General features: G+C 31.8%; 4 protein-coding genes across 4 annotated transcripts; 1 reads left to right on the top strand and 3 right to left on the bottom strand.

The window, feature by feature from the left end:
• Positions 1-372: 372 nt before the first annotated feature.
• LOC145333140 (uncharacterized) lies at positions 373-6,735 on the bottom strand. Its single transcript, XM_080178291.1, has 3 exons — positions 6,673-6,735; positions 6,077-6,141; positions 373-2,417 (listed from the first exon to the last, which is right to left on the bottom strand). Exon 3 carries the CDS (start codon positions 2,352-2,354, stop codon positions 798-800), a length of 1,557 nt encoding a protein of 518 aa, XP_080034417.1. The 5' UTR covers positions 2,355-2,417; positions 6,077-6,141; positions 6,673-6,735; the 3' UTR covers positions 373-797.
• On the top strand, positions 3,459-5,521 carry LOC145334461 (uncharacterized). Its single transcript, XM_080179925.1, has 3 exons — positions 3,459-3,971; positions 4,129-5,194; positions 5,391-5,521. The coding sequence occupies exon 2, from the start codon at positions 4,132-4,134 to the stop codon at positions 4,921-4,923; it is 792 nt and encodes a 263-aa protein (XP_080036051.1). The 5' UTR covers positions 3,459-3,971; positions 4,129-4,131; the 3' UTR covers positions 4,924-5,194; positions 5,391-5,521.
• On the bottom strand, positions 6,733-10,052 carry LOC145333141 (uncharacterized). The gene is made up of 2 exons (XM_080178292.1): positions 9,975-10,052; positions 6,733-8,806 (listed from the first exon to the last, which is right to left on the bottom strand). The coding sequence occupies exon 2, from the start codon at positions 8,735-8,737 to the stop codon at positions 7,643-7,645; it is 1,095 nt and encodes a 364-aa protein (XP_080034418.1). The 5' UTR covers positions 8,738-8,806; positions 9,975-10,052; the 3' UTR covers positions 6,733-7,642.
• A 1,348-nt stretch (positions 10,053-11,400) lies between these two features.
• Positions 11,401-17,127, bottom strand: LOC145333139 (uncharacterized). Its single transcript, XM_080178290.1, has 2 exons — positions 17,073-17,127; positions 11,401-13,418 (listed from the first exon to the last, which is right to left on the bottom strand). Exon 2 carries the CDS (start codon positions 13,355-13,357, stop codon positions 11,432-11,434), a length of 1,926 nt encoding a protein of 641 aa, XP_080034416.1. The 5' UTR covers positions 13,358-13,418; positions 17,073-17,127; the 3' UTR covers positions 11,401-11,431.
• Between the last annotated feature and the right edge of the window lie 635 nt (positions 17,128-17,762).

Genomic DNA, 17,762 nt, shown 5'->3' with positions numbered 1-17,762 from the left:
ACCCCCCCCCCATCTCTTCCCACTTACCCACCAAGGACAGATAAGAAAATATGAAAAACGCAGGTTTAGATTTTTCCCAGTACCCGGTATAATTTAATCCCTTAATTTATTTTTTTAAAAAGCATTTTAAAATATTGCTAGAATCCAGAATCCGTCAAAAAAATAAGAATCCGGAATTCGTGGAGAATCCGTCTTATTTTTGGACGGATTATTGTAAGAATCCGAATCCGGTCAAAAAATTAGACGGATTGCCAACCCTAATAATTATACATGCATTAATAAAAAAATAAAAAAAAGGTTATACACCTATAAGTTTAATCTGTACACAAATCTGTATTATTTCATAATTTGGAACAATACTTAGAAGTGGAACTTAAGTTTTTTCCTTGAATGCAATAAGTCTATTCATAAGGACATCATTTAAAATAATTCAGCAAGTTGGAGACCGAAATTAAAAAAACCTATAATTCGATATATGACAACACAAAATATGAAAAAATGCAATTAACCCCTGCAAGCCACCACTGGGGTCTGTGCCCGACTAGATAAATCATCTTAAATAATGTCCTTGTGAATAGACATAGTGTATTCAAGGAAAAAAATACAAGAAAGAAATAATTAAAAGTAAGTTTCTACATCAAAATAGACCAAAAAAGGCATTAAAACCCCATTTCCGCATGGTTTTTAGTCAAGCCCCCCCCCCCTTCTTTGGAAATCTAAAACTTAATATAAAATTTAAAAAAAAACACCAAAAAAGATTAAAATTTTGTGTCTTTAAAAAGTAATAATAAAATATTCTAATTATCAACGAGATAATCACTAGTTTCTTCTTCTTTTACATTGACAGTGTCATAAGCATTATCATTCTGAGCAGGCTCCTCTTTAATAGACAAAGAATCATTATCAAAAGTTCCTTCTTCTCCTTCTTCGATTTCTACATTCACATTCATAATATCAGGAGTTACATCCATATAAACAGGTTCTTCTTTCATGGTAAAATGGTCATCATCAAGTTTTTCTTCCTCTATGTTTCCTCCACAATCAACAAAGTCCACATTTTGTTCACTGTCAATTGTTTCATTTTTGTCCTCGTGTGTTTTCATGTGTCTACTTTTATTACCTGATCGTGTAAATAATTTTCCACATATATCACAAGAATATGGTTTCTCTGTTTGTTCACTGTTTATTGGTTCATTTTTATCCTTGTGTGTTTCCATGTGCCTAATTTTATGACTTGATCGTGTAAATGCTTTTCCGCATAAATCACATGCATATGGTTTTTCTCCTGTGTGTATTTTCATATGTTTGTTTTTATCTCCAACCCGAGCGAATGCTCTACCACAAACATCACATGAATGTGGCTTCTCAAGGTTTTTTTCATTCATATCTACAACAACATTCATGATATTAGAATATTCATCATTATAATTAGGCTCTTCCTTAATGGTAAAAAGGTCATTATCGTCTTCTTTAATTTCTTCTTTTATATCCTTTCCACAATCAACAAAATAAGTATTTGGTTCACTGTTTATTGTTTTATTTTCGTTATTGTGTGTATTCATGAGTCTATTTTTATTATCTGATAATGATTTTTCTTCTTTGTGCAACGTTTTCTTATGTACATTTTTGTTACCAATACGTGAGAAAGATTTACCGCATATTTCACATGAATATGGCTTCTCACCAGTATGTATTCTTAAGTGTGCTTGTTTATCACCAGCCTGGGTGAATGATTTTCCACATATTTCACATGAATATGGTTTCTCTCCAGTGTGTATTCTCATATGAATAACTTTCTCACCAGACTGTGAGAACGATTTACCACATATTTCACATGAATGTGGTTTCTCTCCAGTGTGTCTTCGTACATGTCTCTTCTTATCAAATGAAGTAATAAAAGATTTACCACATATTTCACATGAATGTGGTTTCTCTCCGGTATGATTTCTCATATGTTTTTTCACCTCAAATGAAGTGATAAATGATTTGCCACAAATTTCACATGAATATGGCTTTTCTCCTGTATGTGTTCTCACATGATTGTTTTTATGATATAATTGAGAGAATGTTTTTCCACATATGTCACAAGAATATGGTTTCTCTCCTGTATGTATTCTCATATGAACGTCTCTACTTTGAGCTGTACTAAATGTTTTGTTACAAATCTGACAAGAGTTTTTCTCTATTTCACTCATTTGCGCTTTGTCAATAAAAACAGGCTCCTCTTTAATAGAGATAGGATCATTATATTCATCAGTTTCTTCTTCTTTTATATTGACAGTGTCGTTCGCTTTAACATTCTGTTCAGGATTCTCTTTAAAAGAGATAGAGTTCATGTTCTCTTGATTATCCATAATTCTTTGATGTTTTTTTTTAACATAAATAATTGATATTCCTACAGTGCCATCAGTCACAACCTGAAATTTAAATAATTAGCTGAAGAATATGTTAATACAGCCAAGTAGAAAACAGTAGAAAAACTAAAAGTAATAAATGGGAGTTTGGCAGAGGATTACCAGAGATGTTATTTTTATTTAGCTACTACAGTTGATTATTTTTATGATTTTTAAAGATAATTACAAATTGACAAGTCAGAAAATATAAGCAGTGAAAGCTTAAATCTTAGTTCATGCACATACATACATTAAACGTAGGAGGGAGTGCAAACAATTACCACGCACAGGAAGGACTTGCACAAGAATATCATTTCACTCAATCAAAGGAATAGTTGCATTACGAGCCTTATGGTAGTTTCATTAAAAATATAAAGCTTACAAACTTAATAAGTACGAAATCTAATGCCGTAATAGAAAGAATTTTTGTTAATATATTTCTTAAAGGGATAGTTTCACGAAGTGCATTTTAAAAAAAATAGTGAACTGTAAGTTTTTTCTATTTTAAATAACGTATTAGTGCATAATATAAAGTTATTGATTAAAATTAAAAGATTTGACCAGGGATTTTCCTTAAAAAATGAGTTTTTCATTTTTATTTTCAACTTCGTTACATGTTATATATGGCAAAAACTTTATTGTCATAAATACAACTTTAGATAGCATTTACTAGTTAATAGAACTTCAAACTTTTTATACAACAAAATATACATAACAACAAAGAATGACCAATAAAATATTTAGTATAGTACTTAGAGTAGTGATCTTTTTATATGTCTTAGTAGAATATATTAGGCATTGGATAGATATGATTGTGATAAAGAATTTTAATATTGACCTGACCGAACTTTTTTTATTTGACAATATCTAAAAAAGTTAGTGATTTGCAACATAAATTACATGAGAATGGTCTTTTTATATATATATATATTATATGTAGTATGGTTAGTTGGTATTTCCGCGTGAGATAATGTGTATACTGTAAGTAAACCGGACGGTTTTCTTTATTTTTTTTAAAAAGAATCTATAGAAAACCTGTCCTATAATGAACCGGACGTTATTTTTGTAGTAATCAGATATTGTTTAGAATCTGTTGATATGAACCAGCCAGATGATGATACCTGGAGGGATAGACCACCCAAGATTATCTCAACCATAAAGAGGAAACATGCAAGATCAAAGCTTGAAGATTGTTTCCAAACTATGAAGTTAAAGTGGATGCTCCTTCAAAGAAGAAGGCTGCTATTATAATATGTGACTTAATTTATGTTCATTTGCTTGGATCTGTGCCAATTTAGTGAGCAGTTTATGCATTTAATTAGCAGCTAAAGTTCAAAGCTATATTTGAGTGAAAGGTCTTTATTGAGATATTTTAAAGTGGATTAAAGGCCTATTTTATCCAAACCATTATTGTACAGATTTTATACACCTATTTTATACTATTTATGTAAGGCCAGATGTGGTCATAACACCTTTTTATATAATTCATGATTATTAATGTTGGCATTTTATTTCCAGATCCTAATAGTAAATGACCTAAAATTAACTTGCACCATTGTAATAAGCAGTTAATTAGAGGTATGTGTTTATTTATTTAAAAAGATATGTCTTGAATATAAATGTCTTACTATTAATATGAAATTATTAAAAACTTTCTCCCTGGTTGTCTCTGGTCAAGTAAAGAAGGGGAAGCTAAACATATACAAGTTAAATATGAACAATACCTTTCTTTTAGTTAATGAGTAAGAGACGAGCTGACCATTCCCCCAGGAGGCGATACTCTGGTGATGAGATCCCAGATGTGCAGGCAGCCCACCTTGGTGAGGTAGGGAACCCAGATGCCCCTGGGGAAGATGATGAAGTTATCTATGAGGGAGAGAGGAGAGTTGTAGAGAGAAGTGTGGATAGTTCCGCCGACAATGATGATGCTGACAGCGAGGTACAAGTTGTTGATGCGTCTGATGTAGAAGGAGATCCTACTCCTGCTCAGTTGTTAGCTTCTGTTGTGAAAGTCAACAAGAAAGTCAACGGACAGACGGCGGAGAAAGGGAGACTGACTGCTGAGAGACAGCGTCTAGAGGCTGAGCTGAGAGTGTTGCCAGGTGTCCTCAGGGAACAGGAGGAAGCTGCTGTGGAGGCCAGAGTTGCCAGAAAGCAGAGGTTTAATGTTGAACGCGGGAAGACTGAGACCTGGTGGAAACGGCGGTGTGAAGTATTAGCACGCCATTATTTTGCCCAGTATAAGGTGGCTGAAACCCTGGGTAAAGATCTGCAGGCTGCTCAGGAGCTTTTGACTGGTCACAAGAACACATTGCTGTTTGGGTTAAGTGACAAGTTTTTCTCCGAGAGGTTCAAGAATCTGCATGAGTGCCGGGAGCGTTTATTGACCTGCCGCACGGAGGAAAGGGGAGTGTGTGACAGTTTGATCCACTTCGAGTTGTTACATGCAGAGGTTAGAACTCTGGCCAACTGTATTGAGTCCCTGCAGGTTCGAATCCTGGAGTTGAAGGTGGCCAGCCAAGCGGCGTGATACTGAGTTGAGTGAGGCTCAGAGGCTTAAGTCCAGGTTGGATGCTTTGGGTCCATTCCCTAACCCTGATGATACTGGTTCAGACATATTTGAGGTGTCTGTTGATACTTCTGTGGACTCTGAAGAAGATGCTTCTGTAGGGACAGAGTGTGAGGATGAGCGTGATTACTCAAGCGATAACCATGGTGGACTAGTCCCTGGTGACCATCCAGATATTCCCTCTACAAGCAGAGGAAGTCCTTAGGCCAAATATTCTGCCTAGGAGCAAAATGTAAGTAGTTTAATCATATAATTATTATTTGTATTGATATAAGCCAATTTGTCTAAATAATGATTATTGTAAAGGATCTGGGAATTAAATTTTGTGCTTTGCTACTTATGGATGTTGTCATCCTTGTTTTGAGAAAATATTTTGAGACCATTTTTAATTTAAAATCTTTATTTAAATTAATAACTATTTTTTGTAGGTTTTAACCTGTAATTCAAGCCACAAATAAGAAACCTAAGAAATAGTAAATCTCAAGTCATAAATCAATGCCAAAAATATATAAAGAAATATTTATGAAACTAAGAGCTTAATTTTGTGCTTATTTACTGAGTAAAAAATATGTTTCAGAAGAATAGTGAAAAAGTCAAAATGCGAGTTGACTAGGCCAAAGAAATTTTAAGGCTTCCTTGAAAGGTAAAAATTTATAGACTCGCACAATTTTTTATGTTTTTTAAGTAACTTGTCCCAAGGGGAACCCCTGTTCAATTTTTTTATTTGTCCCAAGGGGAACCCCTGTTCAATTTTTTTATAACTCTTGTGAAATATGTGGAAAAAAGATTCTCTCATATTGGTGTTTTGGCTATACATATTTGGAAAAAAATAGACCATTCTCATGTAATTTATGTGGCAAATCACTTTAACTTTTTTAGATATTGTTAAATAAAAAAAGTTTGGTCTGGTCAATGTTAAAAATTCTTTAACATATAATCATATCTATCCAATGCCTAATATATTCTACTAAGACATATAAAAGTTCACTACTCTAAGTACCTTAACTCTTTAAATACACTTCGTAGAACTATCCCTTTAATATTGAACAAATATTTACAACCTATCATAGATTTGAAAAATTATAAGAATTCTATTCTTATAAAAATTACTTACCTATAATAAAAGAAACTTGGGACAACAGTTCTGAATGGTACAACCAACAATATATCCACACCAGACTAAAATTTAAAAACTAATGTCAAAACAATCGATAAAGAGATTTCCTAATTATAGCAGATTGGTTGAACCCTTTTTATTTTGTGAATAATTCTTCTAGCCCTATTATAGACAAAGGTATAGTTATGATGGACGGACATACAAATATGAGAATGCGGACGTAGTAGTGTCCTAGATTGAGTTGGACGATTTTAAAAATGAAAGAACAATTCTTCTTGTCCTACTGTAACCAAAGTGCTAACTTACTTAGATGGACGAACAGACGTACGGACATGCAAACGATATAATTGCAGTTGCCTTAGTTTCCTAGATTGACTAGGTTCCTTTTCAATAAACTGAGAAAACCATTCTTCAATTATACTACATCCAAATCAGTATTTAACCGGCGTAACGAACAGACAGGCAAACAAACTTTTAGGGGACCATCTTTTATATGTCCCAAGAGCCATAAAAATGACGAAAAAGCATTTTAAAAATAATGAAGATATGAGAACCAGATGCCTTTAATAAAAAAGGCATAAAAAATATATAACCTGAATATTCCTGCATAAACCTAGGCTACTACGCTCACTTACTTCCTATCATCTTAACAATCTGAAATATATACAGTAATATATATGAAGTATGGACAAAACTTTACTTTACAATAATATCAACACTATATCATAATATCTTAACTATTATAATGATAGTATATTACATGGGCATAAGAATAGGTAAGTATGAAAATATTAAAGGGGGAGGTAGCTTTCGCAGAATTCCGTAAAATTATGTGTTATAAGACTTTAAAATAGGAGAAATCTATAATTTGGTAAGGTGTGGATAACGTGGATTTTGGAAAAAACCGTCGCTCTCACCGAAAAACGCCAATTTTTTTCTCACATTTTCTTACCAAATTAGACAATTTTAAATCATTTGAGACAAACTTTTTTTTCTACAAAATTTGTCCTAAATTTTCTACTGACACATTTTTTTATTAAATAAAAAAAAACAAGTTTCCAAAGCAAATAAAAGGTCAACTTTATTAGAAAATAATATTTTGTCTTAAATGATTCAAATTAGCGAGAATACCAATAAAAAATTTTGCGGTACATAACGGTTTTCGAAGGTTGCCGCCGTTTCTTCATAATTCTATGTTGTACCATATTAGAGCAACAGCCATACCAAATATTAGAGTTCTATTCCTATTTTTACTCCTACACACACACATTCGGAATTCTGCGAAATCTAACTCTCCCCTTTTAAGCCTAAATGGCCACTTGATTTAAAATCAAAGAAATAAAACATCAAATTAAACGATCAGTTTTAAAATTAAAAAAAAATACATTAATTCAGAGAAAATTGAATAATAGCAATGAAAAGTTAAATAAATAGGTACCTAAACATTTAAAAAGCTGAAGAATAGATTTATCAATAACTAGGTATTTAATAAAAAAGACAATTATAGTCCAACTGAAGATTATCATTGATTGCTTTTTCTATAATATTAACAGCATCATAAGTTTAGTTAATGCCTGCACTTTCCTCTTCAGAATTATCAGAGATATCATTAGTTTCTTCTTCATTATTATCGAGAGTGTCATAAGCATTATCAATCTCAGCAGGCTCCTCTTTAACAGGGAGTGAATCATTATCATGAGTTTCTTCTTCTTCTTCTGTAATTTCTACTTTCACATTCATGATATTAGGAGCTTCATCTTCATAAGGTTCTTCTTTGATGGAAAGTGGGTAATTATCTAAAGTTTCTTCCTCCTGTTTAACAAAAGTTTCTTTAAAATCTTCATTCTTTTCTATCTGGACAGGATGAAGGTATTTGTGAATATTTAGAAGATCAATGCTAGGAAATATTTTATTGCAAACATTGCAGAAAAAAGATGCTGATTCATATTTCATCTCACCAGTATGTGTTCTCATGTGACTATCTCTATTTTCAGCCTTGATGAATATCATGCCACAAATATCACATGGATATTGGGTTGGGGAGACTATTTGTGGTCTCTTTCCACATGTTTTCATATGTCTGTGTTTATTACTAGAAATTGAGAATGCTTTGCCACATACTTCACATGAAAATGGTTTTTCTCCGGTATGTGTCTTCATATGAGAAACTTTACTTCTCAAATCAACGAATGTTTTATCACATACATCACATGAAAATGGTTTCTCTTCAGCATGTGTTCTCAAGTGTGATTTTTTATCACTCGCCTGTGTAAAAGATTTACCACATGTTTCACATGAATATGGTTTCTCTCCTGTATGTATTCTCATATGTCTCTTCTTATCAAAATTAGTAGTAAATGATTTACTACATACATCACATGAAAATGGTTTCTCTCCAGTATGTATTCTCATATGTCTCTTCTTTTCGTAAGAAGTAGAAAATGATTTGCTACATACATCACATGAAAATGGTTTCTCTCCAGTATGTATTTTCATATGTCTATTTTTTTCGAAAGAAGTAGGAAAGGATTTACTACACACATCACATGAAAATGGTTTCTTATCACTATGTGTTAAAAGGTGTCTTTTGAGATGATCAGACCTAGAAAATAACTTGCTACACAAATTGCAAGAAATTTTTTTACCATCATTATTCATTATATTTAGTAAGTTTTGGTTCCTGCTTTCAGTTTGTATGAATTTGGTTTCTCAAAATGATAACAGGTTCTAAAAAAAAAGCTAGCATTAACAGAAAATCCTAAGAAATTTAATTTTTGCAAAGGGATAGTTGCATGAAGGGTATTTAACGAGTTTGGGTACTTGAAGCAGTGAACCATTAAATGCTTTAGTACAATTCGATAAATTAACTTACATATTAATTTTGGATTGCAATAAAAAAATAAACTATTAGACATCCCTAAAAAAGTTTTCAAAGAAATTGAAATTCCTCAAAATATATGACCTAGATATGTAGTTTAATTCATTGAACAGGAAAAAATATGCAGTTTGAATTCAAGTTCAAATGCATTTCGTGCAACTATCCCTTTAAGTTTGAAAATTTCAGGTTCAAACTTCATCCTTTAGGAGGTCCAACACAATCATAATAAAGGAGTATTTGCACAAAATGCATTTAAACTTGAATTCAACTGCATATTTTTTACTGTTCAATTGTTTAAGCTACTTGTTTTAAAAATAAAAATTGAAAATCTTATTCTTCTGATATATGCAATTTTAGAGCCTGCAGCTTCTGAACCTAGAGGTCTATCCAAAAAATCTTAAAACTTGGGAAAATTCATCATATAAGAATGATTTTATCCCTAATAACCTATCCTCGCAGTCCAAAGATAAAGCCTATACTCACTGTTTACGCAAATGTGTCAAAACTTCCCCCCCCCTCTTGTTTGTTATTTATGATATACAAAATTATATAAGTTTGGTGGTATACTTGTAACTTATGCTCTTGATTTGTTTTTCTGATATGCACTTCATGAAACTATCCTTTTCATAATTTTCATTCTTTACAAGTTCGCTTTGATTTAAATTTTAATAAAACTACTCAATATATCATTAATTGGTAGCTGAATTTGCTTGACCTTAGCAACCAAATAATAAAAATTGCCGTTAATATAATCCCTTTAGGAGTGGTTAAATGAAGACCTTTATAAAAGCAAACTCAGAATTTAAAAATATAATCTTTGCTTTTCTTATCACGATCGAGTGGTAATTTGTATCTTTAATTAAGTTAAGGTAAACTATATTTTGTTCCAAACTTTTCCGCCATTAAAAAAAAATTTTTTATTAGTCATGTTAGTGGAGATTACTCATGTTAAATTATGATTAGGTATAATCAAACAGGGAAAATATAAAGTAATATTGTAAATAGTTAATAAGTCACCTGCATTTAGAAATGAATCTTGGTTACAGTTCCTACTCTTATAGTTCTTTATTTCTTTTTCATCTAGGTATTAAATCTGAAAAATAAAATACAGTGACATTTTTGAAATAGTTATATTATCAAATTAACTTCATTACTTTACAAAATTATTTACACTTAGTACTAAATACTTTAGTACAGTAGGGTCAAGCGGGGCATTAACCGGTAAGGGGCATTACCGGTAATTTTTTACCCACCTTCAGAAAATGACATTTTTCTCCATGTTTTAATCGACTGACAGAAAAAAACATAAAAGCAAATTCGTTCCTTATTAAATTGCCTACAAAAAAGTATAAAATGAAATTTTTGTGAGATAAATTTTAAGGGTACTTTTGGGGTCTCAAAGTCGGACGAAAAAATTTTTTTTTCAAAATTTTTTTCACCTATGTGTATAAAGATCGACCTACACAAAAATTGGTAAGACCTAGAACTGATCCGTAAAAACCTTTTGAACTAAGAATTGCCCGCTCTTTCCAAATCCGTTGAGAGCTTAAATGTAGAGTTAATATTTTTTTCAAAAATGACCAAAGTTCGCGCGGGGTATTTTTCGGTAACGTCGAAAAAAAAATTCAAATTCGATTTTTAAGATCAATTTTCAGGTTTTCTTTGGTAAAATCTAAAATTCAATATGGGCTTTTTAAGAATTAGGCCAAAAAGTGAATAGAACAGATTTTTTTATATAAAAAAATTTAAATTTTATTTTGAAAGAAAATTTTTGTGAAAAAAAAATCGAAATTTCTCGTCTTTAAAAAAAATGATTTTTGACATAGAAGGAATAGTCCGATCTTTATGAAAATTTTTGTGGATAATCCCTATAACCTATACTAATTATGATTATTCATGTTTGACTGGCCGTTTGGCCGTTTTTCATCGATTTTTTTTAGGTTGAAAAGACGTTACCCACAATGCCCCACCATGGGGCATTTATCGGTAATTTCTTTGAGTCCAGTTATGACAAACTTCTAAAAGTCCTAGGATAACGTCCTATTAGGACCTGATAGTCCTTTCCGTAAGCTTTCTAATGGTCTTGGTCCCATTTAAAAATATTAATATTTACCCCATTTTTTTTAAAAAAACCGAAAAAATTACCGGTAATGCCCCGCCTCACCCTAATAAGATGAAATAAATCATTTCAGTTCAATGACAAAAAAACACGAAAAATCATTTACACAGATATCTACATTAAGTCATAATTTAGGACAATTCTAAAAGGTTGATTTACTTGAAATACGAATTATTATTGTGAACAAAACATCCTAAATAAATAAATTCTAGGCTAAAAATGATTTCTCTCATTTTGACTCGAAATTAAAAAATTAATTTTTTCATAATGTTTAGGTATCTAAAAAATGAATTTCTTTTTAAAAAGATTAAGATTTACATATTAAACAATATTGTATAATTAAATATTAATTGTTTCAATGATCAACAGTTTTTTCTTCTTTTATGTTGACAGCTGCATAAGAAGACTTCTCTTTAATTGAGAGAGAATCATCATCAAGAGTTCCTTCTTCTCCTTCCTTAATTTCTACACTCACATTCATAATATCAGGAGTTACATCCATAGAAACAGGTTCTTCTTTCATGGTAAAATGGCCATCATCATGAGTTTCTTCAATTTCTTCTTTAATATTTCCACCACAATCAACATAGTCAACAGTTTGTTCACTTTCCATTGTTTCACTTTGGTTCTTGTGTGTTTTCATGTGTCTACTTTTATGACTTGATTGTGTAAATGCCTTTCCACAAATATCACATGCATATGGTTTCTCTCCTGTGTGAGTTTTCATATGTTTGTTTCTATGATCAGAACGAGCAAATGTTTTACCACAAACATCACATGAATGTACCTTCTTAGGAGATTCTTCTCTCATTTCTACAACGACATTCCTTATATTGGGAGATTCATCATATTTATTGGATTCTTCCTTATTGATAGGAGGTTCATTGTCTGAAGTTTGCTTTTCTTTAATTTCTTCTTTTATATTCTTTCCACAATCAACTGAGTCAGCAGTTTTGTCCATTGTTTCATTTTTGTCCTTGTGCGTTTTCATGTGTTTACTTTTATTGCTTGATCTTGTAAATGTTTTTCCACATATTTCACACGAGTATGGTCTCTCTCCTGTGTGTGTTTGCATGTGTCTTTTTTTATGTTCATTTCGAGCAAATGCTTTACCACAAATATCACATGAATATGGCTTCATTTCTACAACTACATTCATAATGTTAGGATATTCATCATGATAATCAGATTCTTCCTTAATGGTAGGAAGTTCATTGTTCGAAGTTTCCTCATCTTTAACTTCTTCTTTTATATCCTTTCCGTAATAAACAAAGTCAGCGTTTTGTTCGCTGTCCATTGTCTCACTCTTGTTCATGTGTGTTTGTATAACACTATCTTCATTGCCTGATACAGATTTTTCTTCAGTGTGTGCTCTTTGATGTACATTTCTATAGCTAGAACGTGAGAAAGATTTCCCACATATTTCACATGAATATGGCTTCTCACCAGTATGTGTTCTCAAGTGCGATTTTTTATCCCCAGCCTGAGAGAATAATTTACCACATATTTCACAAGAGTATGGCTTCTCTCCAGTGTGTATTCTTACATGTCTATTTTTGTCATGTGGAGTGGTAAAACATTTACCACATATTTCACATGAATATGGTTTCTCTCCCGTATGTTTTCTCATGTGAATATCTTTGTCGCCAGCACGTGAGAATGCCTTACCACATACATCACATGAATATGGTTTCTCACCAGTGTGTATTCTCACATGTGCATCTCTATGACCTAATTGAATGAATGATTTTCCACATATTTCACATGAATATGGTCTCTCTCCTGTGTGTGTTTTCATATGAAATTTTAGACTATTATAATGCGTAAAGGCTTTACCACATATTTTACAAGAATGTGGTTTCTCTCCAGTATGTATTCTCATATGAATATCTCTACTTTGAGGTGTACTAAATGTTTTACCACAAATCTGACAAGAGTTTTTCTTTTTTTCACTAATTTGTGCTTTGTCAATAAAATCAGACTCCTCTTTAAAAGAGAGAGGATCATTATAATCACTAGTTTCTTCTTCTTTTATTTTTACAGTGTCATATGCATTAACATTCTTTTCAGGCTTCTCTTTAATAGAGAGTGAATCGTTATTATCACCAGTTTCTTCTTTTATTTTAACAGTGTCATATGAATTAATATTCTTTTCAGGCTTCTCTTTAATAAAGAGTGAATCATTATAATCACCAATTTCTTCTTCTTTTATTTTAACTGTGTCATTCTGTTTAGGCTCCTCTTTAATACAGAGAGAGTTCTTTTCCTCTTGGGTATCCATAATTCTTTGATGTTTATTAATATAAATATTTGATATTCCTACAGTGGCATCAGTCACAAACCTGAAATTTAAATGAGTAATCAGTTCAAAATAATCATATAAAGATTAATACAGTCAAGTAACATAGCCAGGGGTTTATATTCTGCAAAGAAGGCGTCTTAACTTTTAAAATTTTTATCTTAAATAGCTAGACGGTGTTTTTAGTAAGTAGTAGATATAAAATTTTCCATATAATTTAGATATGCAATCAGTTTTTTTTGTACACCTCTTAGTTTTAAAGTAATTTAAGATTTAAAAAAAAAAGAATTAAGTGGGTTTTAAGGTACTAGAACGCAACAAAAAAAAGACGAAAATTGCCATTATAATCAAAAATAGTAAGATCTTTAATTTGACACCTTACTTTTTTAATTCTGTTGAGTAATTATTGAAAAAATCGATTTTTTGAACCCACGAGAAAAAAAACTTTGAATATAAATATATCATTACACAGACATAAGAAATAGGATTTTATGTATACTTTTAGAATGAGAAAAATATTACAAATCCATTGTAAGCAAAATTGAAATAAAAAGTTTACAAAATAGTAAATAACTACAATAAAAGAAATTATATGAAATTATTATACAGGCAACCATCTTAAATGTTGTTTTGAGAATAAAAATGGGAAGGGGGTAAAGAGGTGGTTAAAGTAAGTGTTGTCTGTTTAACATAATATGTTGGGCCATTTTTTTTAATTTAAATTTTTTTACTTTTTTTCAATTTTGCTTACAATGGATTCGTAAAATTTTTCTGATTCTAAAGGCATATATGAACCCATATTTTGGATCTACTGCACTTTATGGTAAAATATTGCTGGTAACGAATGCTTCCTGTTTCCTGGCAATGTTAGAAGATTCCTGGATCTAGCATAACAAGAAATAATGCTGGAGCTACCAATGTTTAACTTTCCTAGTTGCCAGCAATTTATGCATATTCCTGGTCACTGCCATTTTTGAAATATTCCTGTTAAAAAGCAATATTTCCCTTTTAATTCACATTTCCCTTTTATTACACTTACCCCACAATTAGAGGTTGATAAGATTCACAAAACTCAAAAGTGGCTATTTTGGCATGTTTGTCTGATGTTGGGAGGGGGGGGGGGGTGAGGGGGGGGGGTGTTGTTTCTCTGTAGTAATTGTGGGATTTAGGAAAAGGTATAAATATTGCTCCGCTCTGCAACAATTCACAGTAAATTAAAAACCTTAAACTGATCAAATGTAAATAATGAATTAGAGAAAGGGGAGGGGGGGGGGGGGGGAATGAGACAAATATCATAAAAATTCCTTATTTCTGATTTTATCAACAGTTATTAATACAACGTTTATGAAGGTGTAAAAAGTAACAATATAAAAGTAGTCAGGAAAAACTTTAAGGTTAATAGGTCCTGGGAAGGTTTTAACTATTTGGTTTATTTGAGGGTATCATACACAATCCTCCTAAGATAAACCGCCACTAGAAAAAAATATTATAATTTTTTGGTTCTTCGGTTAGCAAGATCCCTCTATGTACAAAGACAGTCAAACACACACAAAAATGTGATACTTATAAATAAGTATGAAACTCATTATGTAATAGTAACTTACTTCTTCTAAATATTTTACTTTATATTGTAGATTGTAGCGGTTGCGCCCCTAGCATCATGAGGCTCCGTTTTTAAATTGATAGAACCTTGAGAAGCTTCTCTAAAATGAAGAACTCAATCGAATCAGTGGTTAGTGAGATATTAATTGAGAGACAAACAAATTTTACTATATTGTCAACCTTGCTTGCTTGAGTTTACAAAGCATCAAAAGGAAGGAAGTTAATTAGAATTTAAAACACCCGCCAAAATTATCAGAGATTCAGTTCATAAATTTTAAATTTAAAACGGGTAACCAATTAGCTTTTTTGTCAAGAGGTTACTTTATCTTAACTCGAATACCCACCAATTAGAACCCCGCATTTTATAAGACGCAATAAAGATGCCATTCAAATTTTGGCGCAAAAGTGTTAAACTTTCCCCTAAAGTTTATACAGCCTTAAATGAGGAGGGGGTAGCGTTAATTGAATTTAAAAACTCCCGCTCTTCAGCTGTCTGTACAGTATTGAGTGGGATGGGTTGTAAGGTATAGTTACGAAATTTTGGCGCCAATTTAATCATATGAGTGTAAAGGTTTATTGATTTACATTTGAAAGTCTAATAAAGAGAGGGAATAGAATAATTTGAAATAAAAACCCCGCCATAATCTTACTTACATGGTTCTATGGTCTGTACTGCCCAGTTACGCCACACTTTTTGTTGATTTATGCTAGAATTGTTGGCGTTATCCTCTTAGAAATTTTTTTCAATTTTGATCCTCCCCCCCCCCCCAAAAAAAAAAAAAACAATGAAACCTGGCCGCGGCACTTTTTTATAATTAGGTTACGTTAGTTTAGGTTATAAGGGCTAGTATTAAGTTTTGGCATTCTATAGGTGTTCAAGTTTGTTGGTTTTACCGTTTTCAGAGCCTCACTTAGAAATAAATTGATTTATTAATACGATTAAAATTACGAATTTATCTCCCCCACTTTTCAATATATTATAAAAATAAAAAGGAGCGCCTAAATTTTGGCGCGAAAGTGGATATTAAGATATAAACAGTTAAATATATAGGTAAAGATCCAACTCTCCTATATCCTTTCCCCACCTCTATTAATAAAATAATTGAAACAACTGTCCCTTATTAATCATTGCTGTTTACCCCCTAAGAAAATGTGATAAGGGGTATGGGGTAAAAACTCCTGTAAGCCAGTAATCTTCTCTCATTGCTGGTAACCTGGAAAATTTGCAGATTGCCAGCTAACAGGAACCTAGGATTTAGGGGAATTTGCGTGCTGCTGGATCCAGGAATCTTGTAATATTGCCAGGAACCAGGAAGCATTCGTTACCAGCAATATTTTACCATGAACTGCAGTAGATCCCATATTTTTTATGCCTGTTTTAGGATATATTCATGTTAAAAGTTTTAATTAAACCGAGGTTTTAAAAAATTGATTTTTTCAATAATTACCTGACAGAATTCAAATAGTAAGATGTCAAATTAAAGATCTTAGTATTTTTGTTCATAATGGCAATTTGTGTTTTAGTACCTTAAAACCGAATTAATCATTTATTAAAAAAAACTTAAATTACTTTAAAAATAAGAGGTCTACAAAAAAAACCGATTGCATATCTAAATTCTATGGAAAATTTTGTATCTACTACTTACTAAAAACACCGACTAGCTAGAATAAAAATTAAAAAGTTAAGACGCCTTCTTTGACCCTGCTAAAAGGTGGGGTAAAAAAAACAAAACATGTGGTTGGAGGGGGAAGAGGGAGTAAAAATTAAAATATTTGAATTTTTTACCTTTTCCCCCCTCCTTGACGAAAAAAAAAACAATAAGAATATGGGGAAGGGGAGATAATATTATATAGTTCTGAAATATTTTTCCATTTTTTTTCCTTCCTTGCTGGAAAAAACTAGAAGTGGAAAAAATAAAAAGTTTGAAGCAGGGGAGAAAAATTAATCTTCCTTGGGCAGGATATAAACCCCTGCACCTACCTTTAGCTCACATCCCCCTAGATTTTAGTTTAAGGATGCTGACAATACAATATAATTGCATGGAAAAAGAAAATCAATGTAAATTGACAATTCTAGTTAACATATTTTACTCACCATAAATTGTCCTAGGTAAAATCTTCTTAATTATCTGATTTCATTATACATCTCTGAAAAAAAATATTATACAGAATCATCAAATATAAAAATATATAAAGGCATAGTTTCATGCACAGGGGTATTTATTCTGCATTGAAGACTCTGTTAAAGAAAGGAGGGGGGAATGAAAAAAAAAAATGAAAGGTGGAAAAAGAAGCTCTAAGTAGCTTTTAATAAGGTATAATATGAAAAGATAAATAAGGGGGGGGGGACATATTTTTTCAGCTAGGTAAAAAAGGAATCTTATGCAGAATATACACCCCTGTCCATGCAATATCCATTTAAACTTATAACTTAATAGCATAAACACCAAATGCAAGTAGATACTTAACTTTACACTAGCGGTACTCTAGGTGCACTTGAGGGTAAGGTGGAGGGGAAGGGCATTTTTTTATGGGGGGGGGGGAGGGGTTTTTCACCTCTAATTTTTATTTTTGGTTTAAAAAGAGAAGTTTTTGAAAAATTTAGAGGGAGATACTTTTTTCTTGGAGCGATTTCTTTGTGGTAAGTGGGTGGGGGGTTAGTGGTTCCCATCCCCAAACTAGATATTAAACTTTCTCAGGACAAAAGAGAAGTTACACTGTATAATAGAACCATATCAGTTCAGTGGTTCAGGCGAGATCCTTCGGCACTCTCACACAGACAGAC

This window comes from Acartia tonsa, chromosome 12 (assembly GCF_053477335.1).
Source record: "Acartia tonsa isolate MP-2025a chromosome 12, ASM5347733v1, whole genome shotgun sequence".
Classification (NCBI taxonomy): Eukaryota; Metazoa; Arthropoda; class Copepoda; order Calanoida; family Acartiidae; genus Acartia; species Acartia tonsa.
The sequence above is the reverse complement of the archived record's forward strand: the minus strand, read 5'-3'. Positions and strand labels throughout refer to the sequence as shown.

What these genes read in the sequence shown, in the direction of transcription:
- LOC145333140 (XM_080178291.1), bottom strand. Translation starts at nt 2,354, where the DNA reads ATGGATAATCAAGAGAACATGAACTCTATCTCTTTTAAAGAGAATCCT.
- LOC145334461 (XM_080179925.1), top strand. Translation starts at nt 4,132, where the DNA reads ATGAGTAAGAGACGAGCTGACCATTCCCCCAGGAGGCGATACTCTGGT.
- LOC145333141 (XM_080178292.1), bottom strand. Translation starts at nt 8,737, where the DNA reads ATGAATAATGATGGTAAAAAAATTTCTTGCAATTTGTGTAGCAAGTTA.
- LOC145333139 (XM_080178290.1), bottom strand. Translation starts at nt 13,357, where the DNA reads ATGGATACCCAAGAGGAAAAGAACTCTCTCTGTATTAAAGAGGAGCCT.